Genomic DNA, 17,875 nt, shown 5'->3' on the forward strand with positions numbered 1-17,875 from the left:
GTTCATCAAACATTTAGTGCCAAATAGCCCTATTTTTTCACTTTTACTTGACTATGTTTTACGATTACTTTTACTTCGGCTCATGTAATATTAAAATAATGCTACTCTCATTTAAGTAACATATTTAGCTATTCTAGCCGCCTCTGAACCATAGGCAACTCTTAGCAAAAGTTTTATAAAGATAATTTGTTATGGTTTATCGTCGCTGTAAATCCGTAAAGAAATCGGTCTTCTAGAGTTGTCATGACTGAATTTTAGCCGTTGTGCTCATAGATTGTGCTCACAGACGATAGGCATTGCCGTTCTGTGTGTTGTATTTCTATGCGCCTCTGCCGTGGAGCTTTCTGCGTCAGATTTGCGTCGGAAGTCAGAAGCGACTACGTGTCAGGAAAAGAGAAGTCGGCTAAATGGGCGAAGGCGACCAGGTCGTCTGAAACAATCTTTCTGCAACATTTGAGTGGTTCCTTTTGTAAGGATTGAGACGATTTAAGAATAGTTTTTAATAATTTGTCCTGAAGATTTGAGCAGCGACGATGCTAACAAAATTTGAAACCAAGTCTGCGCGTGTGAAAGGTAAGAGTTTGCTAATAGCAGTTAGCATCGATGCTAACTCCAGCTAGCGGGCGATGCTTTTACCAACTATTTATTCCATAAGGTGTAACGGTTAAGAAATAAAGTATTTGTTGCTTTAGTTTTGTATATGCTTTACAGCGTTGCCATTATCTTGTATTTAATATCTCTTTTAATGTTAAAATGACACGACTTGAAAATCTACGTAGGTATCGCTAATGTTGCTATCCAGATTTTTAACGGATTCATGGTTATAGTTGAAATTGTGTTTATATTTCAGGTTTGAGTTTTCACCCAAAAAGGCCATGGGTTCTTGCAAGTTTGCACAATGGTGTCATCCAGCTGTGGGACTATCGGATGTGCACACTGATCGACAAATTTGATGAACACGATGGTATATTAGCTACTTTTAAATGTCTGCTTTAGTTGAAGTTTCGCATCGTTTTCCATACAAACTTGTTTTGTTCCCTACAGGTCCTGTCAGAGGAATTGATTTCCACAAGCAGCAGCCTCTTTTTGTGTCTGGAGGAGATGATTACAAAATCAAGGTGATCACTGCTTCTGTTTTGCATGACCAGCAACACACGTATGACCCTGAAACACATGATTTAAGCAATGTTTGGATCTTTCATTGTGCTGTTATCTCTGAAAATATTTAACATTATATCTGTTCAACCAGGTGTGGAACTACAAGCTGAGACGCTGTCTCTTTACCCTTTTGGGACACCTGGACTACATCAGAACTACGTTCTTTCACCATGTGAGTTGTTCCACACATTCTCATTCTTAGCGTAGAGTAGAAATTGAATTTATTTGTCCCTCAGTGTGTAATTTAAGGTATGACAGCAGCAAAGTGACAATACGTTTATTGTATGTAGACGTACACACAAATAGAAGTAATAATAACAGACTCTACTTTAGGGGCAAAAGAAAATACTAGGGCTGCAACTATTATTTTGTAAAAAGTGGTACATTCTGTAGAGTTGACATGTAATCACCAAGCCTTTTGGGTACATCATAATTTAGAAATACATTACAAAATGCAAACAATGAAATTCCTCTTTTAAATAAAAAATAAACACTTTATTGCCTAAAATACAATAAAATTGCATTCCTGTTGACTTTATTTTTGTATTACTACAAATATTTTCTCTTATGACTTTTTTCCTCATATGATTTCAACTCAATTCTAATGTAATTATTTTCTCATAGTTTTACATTTTTTTTTTATATTTTGTCATTTATTTATTTTTATTAGCTTGGCCCTGATGCTTTGCCATATAATTATGACACTGAAAAAGTAAAGTTTCTAAAATACTCCCCAATTTCAGACCTGATCATCACATGAAAACAACGTAGACATTTATAAGACCTAAAGTAATAACAGAAAATATAAAAATGAGAGAGAGAGAAGAAAAATAGAGTCCTGTCAGCTGCTTTAGTGAGGCTGTTTGACAATAAAACTGTGATTCTGAGGCTCATATAAAGTCTTTTTGAGTGAATTGTGAACATTACTTGCAGGAATATCCGTGGATTCTGAGTGCCTCAGATGATCAGACCATCCGCATCTGGAACTGGCAGTCGAGGACCTGTGTATGGTAAGCAAACTTGTACACAAATCTGTGTTCCTCGATGGTCCTGAAAAGAACGGAGACTTTGCATTAACATAAGATATTTAGAAAGCTTGCAATTTCATAAGAATTAAACAAATGTGATGATTTTTTTCTGCTCTATGTCTCCATCAGCGTGCTGACGGGACACAACCACTACGTGATGTGCGCCCAGTTCCACCCATCAGAAGACTTGGTGGTGTCCGCCAGTCTGGACCAGACAGTGCGAGTGTGGGATATCTCCGGTGAGGGTTTGGGAGGAGTGGAGCAGAGTGGGCAGTGGGCCCGGTTTCGGGGATGTGGGGCTCAGTGGAGGAGAAAGAAGGCAGGATCAGGATGAATGTCCAGTCCTGAGTGCTTTCTTTCTCGTGGACTTTCAGCAGAAACACTTTTCCTTTCAGCACAGAGAAAAGAAAACTATATTGGATTCCAATCTAAAATTGTTTATTTATGAATAAAAGATTCTCTTTGACCTTCATTTGTGCAGTACTTTTGAAGTAGTGACTTAGTGACGTAAAAATAATTTCAACAAACCTCAGCTTGGAGAAGTGTTTCTGTGGCTTTGCATGCTTCTCAGACTTTTAATGTTTAACTTTGTTCTTGTTTCTTGTGTTTGCACTAACTGAAGAAGCTCTTGACTCTCATCTTTTATTTCTAACCATGTAAAGATGTGGATCTGTGGCTCTAACATGTTGGTGTCTTATGTACTTTTGTGTATGTGTGTACTTGGCATCACTGCATTCATGTTTTGTTACTGAGCTATAAACTGCATGATGTTGCAGCAGAAGCTGAATGTGCAGCCAGATTTAGCTTCAAGGAAGACTAACTTTGCATCCAAACTCATCTCACTGATTAGCTTATGTTGCACCAGCTCAAACCGCTATGAGTTAATTTTCAGCTACGACTACTAATTAGATTAAACTATCTAATTTCTTTAACTAATACATAAATATTCCAACTCCAAAGAAACTTGCACGATTTTCTCCTCCTCTAAATTTGTAATCTTACAATGTTACCATTACTACTAATACATAATAACATCACTGCAAAAACACAAAATCGTTTTGCCTAGTTTGTAGTGTAAATATCTTGGTACACTTGAAATAAGGTTAACTTTAGTTAGGAAACTGACTTTTCAACAAGTTAATAATTACAATTTTAACAAATCCATGTCATAAAGTGAAAAGATCTGCTAGTGAATATGGCTGAAAAACCTGTCATATAAGCATTTCATGTTAGTCCATCAATAATTGCTGATATAGATAAATATTGATTAGTTTTAAACATCTGAAATATTGCCAAACTCGTGTGGTGACCTTTCCTGTTTGATCCACAGTTTTCACTCCACGCCATTGCTTTTTATTTTTAAGCAGTTATGGTGGAACCTTAAACTGCTGCTGCTCAAGTTACTGGGCAGGTTGTTGCTAGGTAACCAAAGAATGAGTGAGTTGCTAGGTAACCAAAGAGCGAGCGAGTCAGTTGATTCCACCAACCTGTCTTAGCTGGCTGCGAAATTTTGAGTAGCTAAAGCTTTTCCTCTGCCTACATCTCCCAGAATGTTCTGGATCAGAACCACACAGTGAAATAAATAATGCATATACTTTCAGATATATTATTTATTGATATTGACCACATACCTGTTGATTTATTTACTTTTTTTATCAGTGTTGACGGACTATTGACTTAAAACAAGTTTCTGTATATAGCCAAAAGTTACTTTGTAAGTTAGTTTTGTCTTATTTCAAGTGTTGTAAAATATTTGCATTAGAAGCTAGACAACAAATACTCTGTAAGATTTTGTGTTTTTGCTCTCAATATCTAACAACCCTGCATGGGGCTGAAAAACCCAGACTGATACATGCATGTGCCTTTCTACCCGACCAACTATCATCCTCCCATTCTGGCATTCAGTGCCCAATCAGAGCACATCTTGTCCACCACCCATCCGCCCACCCAACCCCACCCCATTCAGCCTCGTCCCATGCTCTTCTCAGGAAACATCCACACTTGCACATTGGTTCCTACTGCCATTCCTTCCTCTATCAACACTGTTGAGCTACCTGTTCACCACGTTATATTAACGGGCTGAAATCAGTAATACAATCTTTGTGATGCTGTCCAATCAAATCAGAGATTAATAACCCAATCAGTAGTGTTGTTGGTGGTCTGGTTGTGTTGGTGCGTTTCAACCCTGTGTGTGTTCGGTAGTCCAACAGTTTGCTTTTTTTTTTTTTTTAATCTTGTTGTATCATTTCCATTTAGTGTGTTTGTCTCCCTTCCTCCCATGTACTGTGATTTGCTGTGGTTAATGTGAAAATGGCGTTTCCTTCTTTGCACGCGATGCTCTGAATGATGGTTCCAGGTTTGAGGAAGAAGAACCTGTCTCCGGGCGCCGTGGAGACGGACGTGCGCGGCATCACCGGGGTTGACCTGTTTGGTGCCTCTGATGCGGTGGTGAAGCACGTACTGGAGGTACGCAGCGACTTTCACCCACTGGATTAATGTGTAACAAATTAGAAAAAATTAATCATTGTAATGACTTTTATTATACAGAGCTAAATATTTCAGATGTTTTTATTATATTTCAATTTACAGAGACTCTGATTTTATTTAAAACTTGTACTGAAGCTATAACTTAACCTCATTTATTGTTCCAATGCTTTAACAAAACAGTTTTTTCTTAAATGTTGTTTTGTCTGCTTTTTAAAAATGTTTTTTACTTTTAATAATTAAATTTCTTAAGATTTCCTGGAAAGTTTTAGATTTTATCTGGACATTTTTATAGTTTTTATTCTTTGTAGTCATGAAAAGTATGTAGTTAAATTATTTTTTATTTAGTAGTATTTATGGTGAGGTATCAGAGAATAGAAAAAAAGGTTGCAGATTTTGTTCCTTTTTCCACAGACTAAAAGATAAAATTCAGAATTAAATGTATTTAAATGGTCTTTTGTCTTTAATTCAAATTAAAATTCAGAAATACTTTATTGATCGCAAAATGCCTGCATGTCAACTTGAGTATTTGTCTATATTAAAAAATAATTTTAGTGTTTTTGTTGCTTACATAGAAACCACAAATAGTGCCATTCTGCAAAGACGTTTCAGTTTTTTCTGTCCTCTTACCTCCCCTAGATAATTTTTGTATCCATATCTCGGGTCCAAAGTGTTGAAACAAATGTTAAAACTAATTTCACAAACAAGATAAGAGTATCAGTTCACAAACTGTTCATTAAAAGATGAAGTTAGTGTAGGATAATCCAGCCTAAGTGATGCAGATTTTGAGAGGAAGCTGATCTGTTAGTCCAGATTCCCTGAAAGTAGAGAAATATCTTAAGCTTGTGCAGTTTAGTGTCTTTCTGATTCTCTTATTGGAGGAAGATCTGATTTGTGCGTCTGTGTGCAGGGACATGACCGTGGGGTCAACTGGGCTGCTTTCCATCCCACCATGCCGCTCATCGTGTCTGGAGCCGACGACAGGCAGGTCAAGATCTGGAGAATGAACGGTGAGCCGTTTGACACTAGTATATATAACGTCTGCTGCCCAACTACTTAATCTGTAATGCATGAGATTTGTGGAAATATATAAAAAAATCAGTGAATCTTAGAACCAGGTGATATGGCTTATAAACAAAATCTCAGATTTTTTTCATACCAGATCCGAGTATTTTTTCTCTTTCTTTCTTTTCCAAGTAAGAAATTACAAATGACAGAAAATATTTTCATAAACCAGTATCCCTTCTGTGAGTTGTTCTACAAAGAATCAGGGCTGGGCTATGAAAATTTTAGTTTTAATTATGAGATTAAACTCATAATATTAACAAACTAAAGTCACAATTTTACCAGAAGCAGAATTATTGTGATCTGACGTGACGTAGTTCTTTCTTCAAAATAGACAATTGTTCACACGACCGTTTCAAATTCCTGTTACTGATAATAATATGATTCTGATGTTTTAAAAGTTAAAGTATTTTCTTATCTGTAAAACTCACAAAACGCTCAACATTCCTTATTTTAAAATGTTGTTTTCATGTAGGTGTTTTCAAAACTTCATCCTCCTAATGTGATTTTATCCTGGTAACATTATGACTTTATTGTCGTATTATTTTGATTCTGTTGTATGATTTTATCCTCATAATTTAAAGAAAAGAAATTGAAATTCATTCCACCGTAGAGATAACCTGAATTCAAAGTCCAAATTAAAAGAAGCTGTAAAAACATGCTGGTTAAACAAAATGGCCGCCCCGGAAGTGCTGACATCACTCTGAAGTATGGAAACCAAACGAGAGCATTGGTGGGAAAAGAAAAAATCCAGATTTTCCAAAAATTAAATCTCCAAAAACTAAAAATTAGATTTTTGGATTTTCCAGGGATGGAAGATGTTTTATCAAGGTAAAACACTGAATCATCTGCAGATGTTTTTCTGATACTCGGTGGTCAAATAAAGTTTTTTTTTTAAACCAATGATCCAGCTTTGTTTACATAGAAATAAAACCCTTCCCTCTTTTTGTTTTTTTTCCCGCTCAGAGTCCAAGGCGTGGGAGCTCGATACGTGCCGCGGCCACTACAACAACGTTTCCTGCGCCGTCTTCCATCCGCGCCAGGAGCTCATCCTGTCCAACTCTGAGGACAAGAGCATCCGGGTGTGGGACATGTCCAAGCGTACCGGAGTTCAGACCTTTCGCCGTGATCACGATCGCTTCTGGGTGCTGGGAGCCCACCCGAACCTTAACCTGTTTGCAGCTGGTAGGCAGTGACAGCAACTTCTGTCCGGACTCATTAAGTTTAAATGTTTTTTTGTTTTCTTGAACGTGTGACTCGTTTCCTTCAGGTCATGACAGCGGTATGATCGTCTTCAAGCTGGAACGGGAACGTCCTGCTTACGCTGTGCATGGCAACATGCTGTACTACGTCAAAGATCGCTTCCTCCGCCAGCTGGACTTCAACAGCAGCAAGGACACTGCCGTCATGCAGCTCCGCAGGTCGGCCATTTTACTTTAAATCTTCCCAGTGCAGCTTTTTAAGGGAGTTTAGTCAGATATTAAATAATAGACTTGTTTTTCTTCTTCCCAGTGGTTCTAAGTTCCCGGTGTTCAGCATGTCTTATAATCCTGCTGAGAACGCCGTCCTGCTCTGTACGGTACGTGTCCCTCTCTGAGAACGCCTTCCTGGTCAGCACAATTGTTTTTCCATATTTTTGCTTTATGATTTGCACTTTCTTTAGAGAGCGACCAACCTGGAGAACAGTACATACGACCTCTACTCAATTCCCAAAGAAAGCGACTCCCAGAACCCTGACGGTAATTCAATAATACATGCCCCCTTGTGGCAAAAACTATATCATGTTTCTAAGCAAATAATTTTCATTCATTGTCTTGTTCTAATTTTGTGTTTAATGTAAACATTTTGTACTTTTATTTAAAGCGCCGGAGGGAAAACGATCATCTGGCCTGACTGCAGTGTGGGTGGCAAGAAACCGATTTGCAGTCCTTGACCGGATGCACTCTGTGAGTCCTGCTGAAAAATGTTCAGAAAAAATATTGCCAAAATTTCAAGAGAGGATTTTAGAAAAATTTAGCCAAATGTTTGTTTTTATTTTTGTATTTTGTCTAGTTCTATAACTTGCATAAATATGCAGTGAAATCCTGCTGAATAGTGAAATTGACACTTTATTATTATAAAGTGTCAATATATCTGTGATATATTGACACAGATATGATATATTATCTGTGATTAGTTAGCTTTTCCAGTTTAGTTGTCTTTTTTTCTTAACTATTTAAACGTCTGTTTCCATAAAAAATTAACTGTATAAAATCTGAAAATACATGTTTAAAAAAAATAAACTTAATATTCAGCCTAGTTTTATGACCCTTGTTGTAATTGTTTTTGTAATGCTCTATGCGAAGTAAAAATACTGTTTCTGAATTCATGACATTTTAGTGAAGAAATGTGTATTTTTGATTTTAAAAAGTGTTTATCTTTGTGTCTTAAGTGCTTGTTTTAATCAGATTATTTGTTTCTTCCCTGCAGCTTCTGATTAAAAACCTGAAAAATGAAATAGTGAAGAAGGTCCAGGTGCCGAGCTGCGAGGAAATCTTCTACGCAGGAACCGGCTCGCTGCTGCTGCGCGACGCCGACGGCGTCACGCTGTTTGACGTGCAGCAGAAACGCTCTCTGGCCACGGTCAAAATCGCCAAGGTCAAGTATGTGGTGTGGAGCTCCGACACTTCCCACGTGGCTCTGCTGGCGAAACACGGTAAATATCTGAAGCCTCCACTAACCCCTCTGAGTTTTTATTGCTGAGATGGAAGCCATTTTGTTTTATTGTCTGGAAATCTCTTTTAGCTATTATGATCTGCAACCGTAAGCTGGAAAGTCTCTGCAACATTCATGAGAACATCAGAGTGAAGAGTGGAGCCTGGGATGAGACCGGCGTCTTCATTTATACCACCTCCAACCACATCAAATATGCCCTCACTTCAGGGTGAGGTTTTTTTTAATTTGTGCTTTTTAGGTTTTCTAAAAGTTGAGATATTTTAACACTGGAAGCACATTTTATTCAGTAAAGCTGAAAAGTTGTCCTTTTTTTGCCTGTCATGGGCAGATTTGGTTGAAAAAATGTTTGTTCCGTTACAGTTTAGTTATATTGCATTGGTTAAGCATATTAAATTGTAATTTAGGTGTTTAATCTATTTTAAATTTGCAAACAATTTGTAAAATGAACCCAAGGTATAAATTATAGCACTGGTTTTTTTAACTCTTTTGAGAGAACATCAGGGTTTCTATTCTGTTTGGAAAAAGAAATTTGATTGAAATGTTTTCAAGAAGAGGGAGGAAAACCTAGGAAAGAATATTTTTATTTCTGGACATTGTGGTCTATTCTTTTCCATGTCTTCCTCACAGTCGGTGTTATCTTTCAGGTTTCAAATTTAAAACCTTACTTTTGTAGAAATATCTGCCATTAATTGTCAGTGAGATCTTTGAGCTAAGCTCAAAAGAGACTACCGTATTTCCTGGACTATAAGCTGCTGTGGAGTATAAGTTGCAAGGTTTAAAAAAAGCAACACGAAGAAGAAAAAAACGAGTTGCAGGACCAACAAAACTATGAAAAATGTGAAACTTATAGTCCAGAAAATACTTGTCATATTTCCAAATGTAATATATTGATCTGAAAATGTATCGGGACTCTGTAACGTTGCGGTTTAATGTTTCTGTAGTGATCATGGCATCATCCGGACCCTGGACCTGCCCATCTATGTGACCCGGGTCAGAGGCAACAGTGTTTACTGTCTGGACAGGGAGTGCAGGCCTCGCGTTCTCACCATCGACCCGACTGAGTACCGCTTCAAGTTGGCTCTGGTCAATCGGAAATATGATGAGGTTTGCTTTTTTTTTAAAGTTTTGCTTTGAGTTGTTTTATTTCTAATTACTTTCCCTGAATATTTCTACCAAGTTTATTTGCTTATCACATTTCAGCAACAAGGCAGTTCAAAGTGCTTTGCATCATGAAAACATAAGACATTATAAACTCATCATACAGTCAACAGTTGTGAAAACCAATAACCGTTACATTTTGTCAAGTACCATCATTAAAATTATCAACATACATCAGATATGTTGGTCAATGTTTCACTAATTATGGTTCAAAAGCAGCTTTAAGCAGTCTTGATCTAAAGGATCTCTGTGTTTTGACTGTTTTGCAGTTTTCTGGAAGTTTGTTCCAGATTTGTTGAACATAGAAAATGAATGCTGCTTTTCCATGTTCGGTTCTGGGGATGCAGAATCAGAAGACATGAGAGTCTGGAAGGTTGCTATGACAACAGCAGATCTTTAATGTATTGTAGTACTAAACCGTTCAGTTATTTATAAACTAGCAGCAGTATTTTAAAGTCTATTCTCTGAGTTACAGGGAGTGAGTGAAGATGTTTAGAACTGGGTGATGAGCTTTAACTTCCTGGTTTTAGTCAGAACACCACCAGCAGCGTTTTGGATCAGTTTGTCAGTCCTGTGAAGATACTGTTGCTAAAGATCAACGTATGGATGAGTTTCTCTAGATCTTGCTGAGCCATTAGTCCTCTAATCCTGGAAATGTTCTTCAGGTGATAGAAGGCTGACTTTGTAGCTGTCTTTATGTGGCCCTGAAGGTTCAGGTCAGATTTTGGACCTGATTGCTGTTTTTTAGTTGCAATAACTGAAGCTGTGCGTTGACTCTAGATCGTTCTTCTTTAGGTCAAAAGATGATAACTTCAGTTTTGTTTCTGTTCAGCAGGTGAAAGTTTTAGCACATCAGTTTATTGACTTCTGTTCCTTTTACTGCTGCTCTTTTAGGTGCTCCACATGGTGCGAAACGCCAAACTGGTGGGTCAGTCGATCATCGCCTACCTTCAGAAAAAGGGCTACCCTGAGGTAGCGCTCCACTTTGTGAAAGATGAGAAGACTCGTTTCAGCCTTGCTCTGGAATGCGGAAACATTGAGGTGAAAAGATTGGGCAAAAGTTAATGAGTCTCTGGAGAAGATGAAGCCTAAATCATTTTCCTCCTGCTGTGATTTCAGGTGGCGCTGGAGGCAGCCAAGGCCCTGGATGAGCGCAGCTGCTGGGAGCGTCTGGGCGAGGCGGCGCTGCTGCAGGGACACCACCAGGTTGTTGAGATGTGCTACCAGAGGACCAAGAACTTCGACAAGCTCACCTTCCTCTACCTCATCACTGGTAATCTGGCCAAGCTGCGCAAGATGATGAAGATTGGTGAGTACTGACAAGTTTGCTGCTCAGTTGTCTGGTAATTTTGTTACAATGTGATTAATTTTCTAACATGTCGGCTGATTTATGTGCAGCTGAGATCAGGAAGGACATGAGCGGTCACTACCAGGCGGCTCTGTATCTGGGGGACGTCAGTGAGAGAGTCCGAATCCTGAAGAACTGCGGACAGAGTCAGTTCATTTCTCTCACTGAGTTTTAAGCATAAACTCAACCCTTTTGTGCAAATATTTGCTCATAGTTTTACATGTTATTCCTCCAATTTATTTATATTCACATCTAGAAAGTGACTCAAATTTCAAGAACCTCAGATTAACCTAAATATACCTGAATTAAACTAGATTGTCAAGTTTAATTACAGTAAATTAGTTTGTCTTCCTGTGTTGTTTTTCTAGATGGAGATACAAAACGGTTCCACCTCACTATTTGACTTTTCATGTTTAATTTAATTAATTTAATGGCATGCAGCCTTAACTGCCCTTTGTTCCAGTTTAAGCAGCGAAATATTAAAAACGGGTAAAGTTTGAGTTTGGTTTGTAATTTGTACTTAAAATAAGTATTTGACTAAAGATTAATCAAATCTGTTAAATTTTGGAAAAATTTTTTTGTTATTTAGGTGTGTAATATAATAAAATATTTTATTATAATAATAATAATAATCTGATAAACCAATGGGTTTCAAACTTTATTTTGCAAATTCCACAGCAGTAAATATATTTTCCAAATATTAAATTTTATTAATGTCTTATTACAACCTGATGTTTCTCAGTAAGTAAAATTTAAATTCATGTAATGCTTTTAAGGATACAGCTTACAAAGTCTAGTACACAAAGAAAAACATTAAACATCAGATGGTTCATTCAGAGCTATTGTAAAAGTTTATATCTTTAAAAACAATCTTCTTTTTCATATCCACTGATACAGTTTGATCGGTTGAACACAATTTATGTATTAAACTCTGTGATATTTGCAGTAAAATAGTTTATTTGCATTTATATTTAGTTATTTTTCTTACACACAATATTCTAAAACTTCCTTTTATTAATTATGTTGCAGTGCTTACATTCAAAATGCAGAAATGTACATTTCTTTTGGTTTACTAACTTAATAGTTAGTTTTGATGTAAAGCAAACATAATTACGTGAAACAACATATTTTTACAGATGCACAATAGTTTAATTTTTGCCTTGCGGATAATTAGGACCAGTAAAAATGGCTGACAGTTGTAGAATCATAAAAATTTATACTCTATGCTTCTTTATTTTCAATTTTAACAACAAAACATTTTTATATGTATTCTCTTTTTGCCTCTTTAATCACTGTCTGCAGAGTCTCTGGCTTACCTCACTGCAGCCACTCATGGGCTGGATGAAGAGGCTGAGGCACTGAAGGAGACCTTTGACCCAGAAAAGGAGACGGTGAGTCGGCAAAGCACAATCTTTATCTTAAAACTTTCAACCTTACACTATTTGTTTGGAAAACTTTGTTTCAAATGAGAAAATTCCTAGATTATAAGAAACTTGATGGTTGATTTTGTGCCATGCAGGTGCCAGAGGTCGACCCTAATGCACAGCTGCTGCAGGCGCCGCCTCCCATCAACCCCCTGGACACCAACTGGCCCCTGCTCACCGTATCCAAGGGCTTCTTTGAGGGAGCCATTGCAGCAAAGGGTGAGTTATTCACAGATTTTATTCTCTAGATACGCTGCGTTGACGAAAAGAATCAATGACAGTGGGACTTTTTCACATTTTGTTGCATTACAACCACATTTTACGATTTTATGTGATGGATCAACATAAATAGATTTGTTAGAGAATATTATTGAACAAACAACAACATGAAGATCAAGGAACTCTGCAGACCAGTTAGGGAGGAAGCTGTGGGGAAGATTTAAAGAAGGGTTGGCTTATAAAACCAAATCTCAAACTCTGAAAGGTCTCGTTCAATACTTCAGATTAAAATGGAAAGACCTACCAAACCTACAGTTCCTGCCCTGCATCCATATGTTAATCGGATGATAAAAATGTTGAAAGATTTCACTCATTCGTTTTCGTCCCTTCTTGAATTAAGAACAAAAAAGTTTTATTTTCATGTTTTTGTAGCTAAAATCTATAAAACTGCTAGACGAATCTGTACCAAAGTAGAGAGTGCAGTAATGTCCTTAACATTGAATGTGTAAATTAACCAAACCTTTCAGTTAATTATGCAAACATGAAGCCGGTGATGTTTTTGTTGTAGGAAAAGCCGTTCAGATGGCTGCAGATTTGGACATGGAGGCAGCAGGAGGCGAGGGCTGGGGAGACGATGCTGAGCTCGCCATGGATGAAGGTAAAACAGAAACCGTTTCTCTAAAGCTTCTTTTAGTTGATTTAAATATTTTGTTCCTCTATATTTACTAAATATATTTTCCCATTTTTCTCAGACGGCTTCATTGATGCCCAGGATGGATTAGGAGATGAAGGGTTGGGCAAAGAGGAAGGAGGAGGCTGGGATATCGACGAAGAAGTGGAACTTCCTCCAGAGCTGGTGAGAGGAGAAATGTAATTGGAAGCAAAAATCATCAAATGTTTTAAATGTTTTTTTTCTAAGCTTTTAAAGCTGAAATTCTACATCATTTTATCAATACTAGGGTTGCAACTAACGATTAATTTAGTAATAAATTTATTCTAACAATTATTCTGATCAAAAATATCTGCACATTCTCCAGATTTTTCATTTAGACACATATTGGACAAGCACAAAAAACACAAATAAATTATTTAGTTCCTTTTATAAATGAGAAAATAAACTATTTTAATTGCCTAAAATGCAACAAAATAGCATTCCTTCAGTGTAGGGTTGGTCATTTGTAGCAAAGGATGCTAAAAATTACTGCCCTCTATTTTAAGATTTTGATTAATAAAATGTACATATTTCACAGAATTTGGACCAGGTGAATCTAAAACTAGACCATTTCCTGAGTTCTGGGTAAAACATTTTTACAGCAAAGAAAGTTTTTCCACCATAAATGAAAATGTACATTTTATTATTTTTGTACATTTCTGGCTTAATTGCTGCTCCAAGTGAGAGGTTATTGCATCAAATGGCCATTTTTAAATTCTGTATACTTCATTTAATGATTAATTGATTACCAAGTTAGTTGACTATTATTCCAGTAATCGATTGATCACGATTAATTTGATTAATCGTTCCAGGCCTGATCAATAGAAATGTTGTTTTACCCTGAAGCTCCTTTATACTTTGATCCATTTTAGTAAAAAGTAACCCTGAATTTCTCTTCCACCCATCAGGACGTTCCTCTGGGAGCAGGAGGGTCAACAGAAGATGGATTCTTCGTGCCGCCAACCAAGGGCATGAGTCCAACCCAAATGTGGTGCAACAACTCGCAGCTGCCAGTCGACCACATCCTAGCTGGATCCTTTGAAACTGCTATGAGAGTATGTTTGCATTTTCTGTCCTGCTAGCTTAATGTGCAACAAATCCTAACATGAACTCTACATTTGCAATAATTCTCACTAAACTAGTCATGATGTAAACATGTTTTCAGTATTAGGACCGATACAGATATTAATATCGGACTGGCCTCTCTTCTTTTCACAGCTGCTCCACGACCAGGTTGGAGTTGTGAACTTTGATCCCTACAAGTCGCTGTTCATGCAGACTCTGTCTAGAGGCCGAACCTCTTACCTGGGGCTGCCGTCTCTGCCTTGTCTGCGCGGTCACCCTCAGAGGAACTGGAAGGTGCGTCTGCTGGCTGCGCTGTATTTCAGCCGTCCGCTGTAGATTCAGGTTCCTCCTGCTGACCCAGGTGTGTTTCTGTAGGACTGCGGGGCGAAGCAGGGACTGCCTGCTGTGGGGCTGCGCCTCTCCGACCTGATCTCTCGCCTCCAGCAGTGCTACCAGCTGACCACGGCTGGGAGGTTCGAGGAAGCCGTCGAGCGCTTCAGAGCCATCCTGCTTTCTGTTCCTCTGCTGGTGGTCGATAACAAGCAGGAGATCGCAGAGGTGAGCCTGTCGGTTCTTATGTTGGTGCTGGAAATACCTGAACATGCTTCAATTTCAATGGAAATGGCTTCATTTTCAAACTGCAGTTTTATAGTTAAGTGCAATTTCACATTTTATTAAAAGCCTACAGATGTAAAATGATATTTGCAGTTAAACCAGATATTTTCATACAGCTAATAAAAAGACACATATTTGTTGTTAGCCTCTGAAGATAAATCAGATTTAACTTTTTTGGTTTTAGATCAGTTGGAATTATAAAAATTATCTGTGTTTTCTAAATGCTAGAAAACTTGGCAAATATTTCTAGAAATGTATTTGTAACTTTTCAGTTGCTTATTGATAATCTTACATTTTGTATATTAAAATTATGGAAATAAGAGGATTTATTTATTTTTTGTTCAATTATCGTTTAGCTCTCAGACCAGGTGTGTGTTTCAAACATAAGATTTTGTTATATTTTACTTAATAGTGAATTTAAACACTTTTTTTAGTTTATTTGTATTGTTTTATCATAGTTTTATATTTCCATCTATTTATATTTTAAAATGTATAACTTTGTGTTTTAGGCTCAGCAGCTCATCACGATATGCAGAGAGTACATCGTGGGTCTGACCATGGAGGTCGAGAGGAAGAAATTGCCTAAAGAAACTTTGGATCAACAGAAGAGGATTTGTGAGGTAAAGATGTTGTGATCATACCTGATTTGTTTTTTTCTTCTAAATATTCAGAAATGATTGTTTTTGTTTTTTAACTGTTTCTGTATTTTCCTGCAGATGGCTGCGTATTTCACCCACTGCAACCTGCAGCCGGTCCACATGGTTCTGGTGCTGCGCACAGCTCTGAACCTCTTCTTTAAACTTCGCAACTTTAAAACAGCTGCAGGATTTGCGCGGCGCCTCCTGGAGCTCGGCCCGAAGCCAGATGTTGCACAGCAGGTTGTCACCAATTCTTTCTTTTTACATTTTTTTTTCATCATGTTGCCGTAAATGACTCGTACTCATTCAGTGATCACTTCCCTCTCCCGTGATTTAGACCCGTAAAATCCTGGCGGCTTGTGAGAAGACCCTGACCGACACCCACCAGCTGAACTACGACCCCCACAATCCGTTTGATCTGTGCGCTGCCTCCTTTGTTCCCCTCTACCGAGGGCGTCCCGTGGAGAAGTGCCCCCTCTCTGGAGCCTGCTACTGCCCCCCATACAAAGGCCAGATCTGCAGGGTCACTCAGGTAAAGAGAGGATTGCAAATTTGTTAGCAAATCACCAAACTAGCTATAGAAAAACACAGTTGCCATGAAAAAATATCAAAAGTTTAACCTTTACAGCTGTTCTGTTTACTGTTTTTAAGAGAAAAATTCAATAAAAAGTTCACATGAAGCTTTTTTTTTTTTTTTACAGCCATCCTAATTTTGCAGCAAACATTTTGATGTAATGGATAAGAAAACATAATAGGGAATAGAGAAAACTGAACAGATTGAAAAAATATGAGCTGAACAGAATATACTGATATCCACGCAACATGGAGAGAGACTAAATTGAACTTTTTCCTCTCCTAGAAACTCAAAATATGCGCCAAAAACTACTTAAAGGCTTTAAAAAGTGGAGTTTTGCATTATATGTCCCCTTTTTTTAAATTTTAAATGCATTTCTAATTATACAAATCATGTTTAAGGCTAGAAATTAGTACTAATGGAGCATTTAAAAGCTAAAAGTCTGGGTTAATTAAAGTATTTTAGCTTATGTTAAACCCTGTGGAAAAATGCCAATCAGCTAGGTTGTTATAGTCCTTTTATCAGCAGAAACCTCAAGATTGTATGATGCACAAGCTACTTTTAGAAATGGCTACATGAAATAAAATGTGTTCTGCTTACATTATTTTTCATAGCAAACATTTAAAATTTTAAACTAAGTTGTGTAATCACAATTATGTTAATCAAAAGTAAAATGGTTAAGGTAAAAAAAATTCACAAACTTATTAGTATAAACTTCACGTGCATGGGTTTCAATACTTACTATTTTTCCATCAATTTTTTTATTTTCATTGCTTGTAATTGTAAATTTGGTTTTCATTCTGTTAAATGTGAATTAGTAAAATGCATAACGTAACTTAAGTGTTGTCAAGATTCCATGCAGTTTATTTTGGCTATTTTTATCTATAGAATAGGAACAATTATTAACCAATGGGAGGAAGTAGGGTTCCTTGCTGTTTTCTTTTATCTTCTAATGTATAATTTTATATTCCAGGTGACGGAGATTGGCAAGGATGTGATCGGTTTGCGTGTGAGCCCACTCCAGTTCCGCTAAGAAGAGAAAACGTTCTGCGAAACAAATCCAACATACCATCTACTAGCTGAACAAATGCTAACCGCTTCAGTCTTGTCTTTACTCCATGACTTTTAAATGAGTATAAACACTGCTTTTCCTTGTCTTCTCTTCTCTTTAAGCGTATAGAAATATTACTGTTAATTTTGTCTGAGCACAAAATTAATAATTCAAAGTGTGTGGCACTGGTCCTTTCATCTGAAACTATAATAAAATACCTGATATTGATGAAAACCGCATTGTTTGGCATATTCCTGTTGTGTTTTGCTTTCTCTGGTGATACATAAAACAGCTCTACCTTAGGTTTTTATTTCTTGAATGTGGATCTGGATTCACCTTGATGGACCACAACGCTAGGAGACTGAAGATGTCAATTGAACTGAGGTTACTCCATTTTTGCGAGGGATTTATAAAATCCAAGTTCACCAAGTCTGAAGTAACAAGTAAATAAATAAATAAATTTGATGCTGTTCAGTTTATTTTTAAGTTTTCCAAAGCAAAGGGAACAAATACTAATCCAGTACTTCCTATGGAGCCGTATTCCTGAGACATGAATACGCGCTCCACTGCCACTTTCAAGATGGCGGCGACCTGACGTCGTCTACGTGTTGGAGGTCCTTA

The 17,875-nt window shown here is 37.3% G+C and overlaps 1 protein-coding gene across 1 annotated transcript; it reads left to right on the forward strand.

Annotated features, from left to right (window-relative positions):
• Window positions 1-359: 359 nt before the first annotated feature.
• On the forward strand, window positions 360-17,488 carry copa (COPI coat complex subunit alpha). Its single transcript, XM_008434006.3, has 30 exons — window positions 360-573; window positions 851-964; window positions 1,045-1,118; window positions 1,250-1,330; window positions 2,092-2,168; window positions 2,316-2,425; window positions 4,543-4,652; window positions 5,581-5,680; window positions 6,702-6,920; window positions 7,006-7,156; window positions 7,248-7,314; window positions 7,399-7,474; window positions 7,599-7,681; window positions 8,205-8,430; window positions 8,520-8,658; window positions 9,392-9,554; window positions 10,503-10,649; window positions 10,728-10,917; window positions 11,007-11,102; window positions 12,259-12,347; window positions 12,476-12,599; window positions 13,168-13,257; window positions 13,352-13,455; window positions 14,220-14,366; window positions 14,530-14,670; window positions 14,752-14,934; window positions 15,501-15,611; window positions 15,708-15,869; window positions 15,967-16,161; window positions 17,177-17,488. The coding sequence occupies exons 1-30, from the start codon at window positions 534-536 to the stop codon at window positions 17,234-17,236; spliced, it is 3,669 nt and encodes a 1,222-aa protein (XP_008432228.1). The 5' UTR covers window positions 360-533; the 3' UTR covers window positions 17,237-17,488.
• Window positions 17,489-17,875: the final 387 nt, after the last annotated feature.

The sequence above is a fragment of the Poecilia reticulata genome, chromosome 17, assembly GCF_904066995.2.
Source record: "Poecilia reticulata chromosome 17, P_reticulata-male-v2, whole genome shotgun sequence".
Taxonomy (NCBI): domain Eukaryota; kingdom Metazoa; phylum Chordata; class Actinopteri; order Cyprinodontiformes; family Poeciliidae; genus Poecilia; species Poecilia reticulata.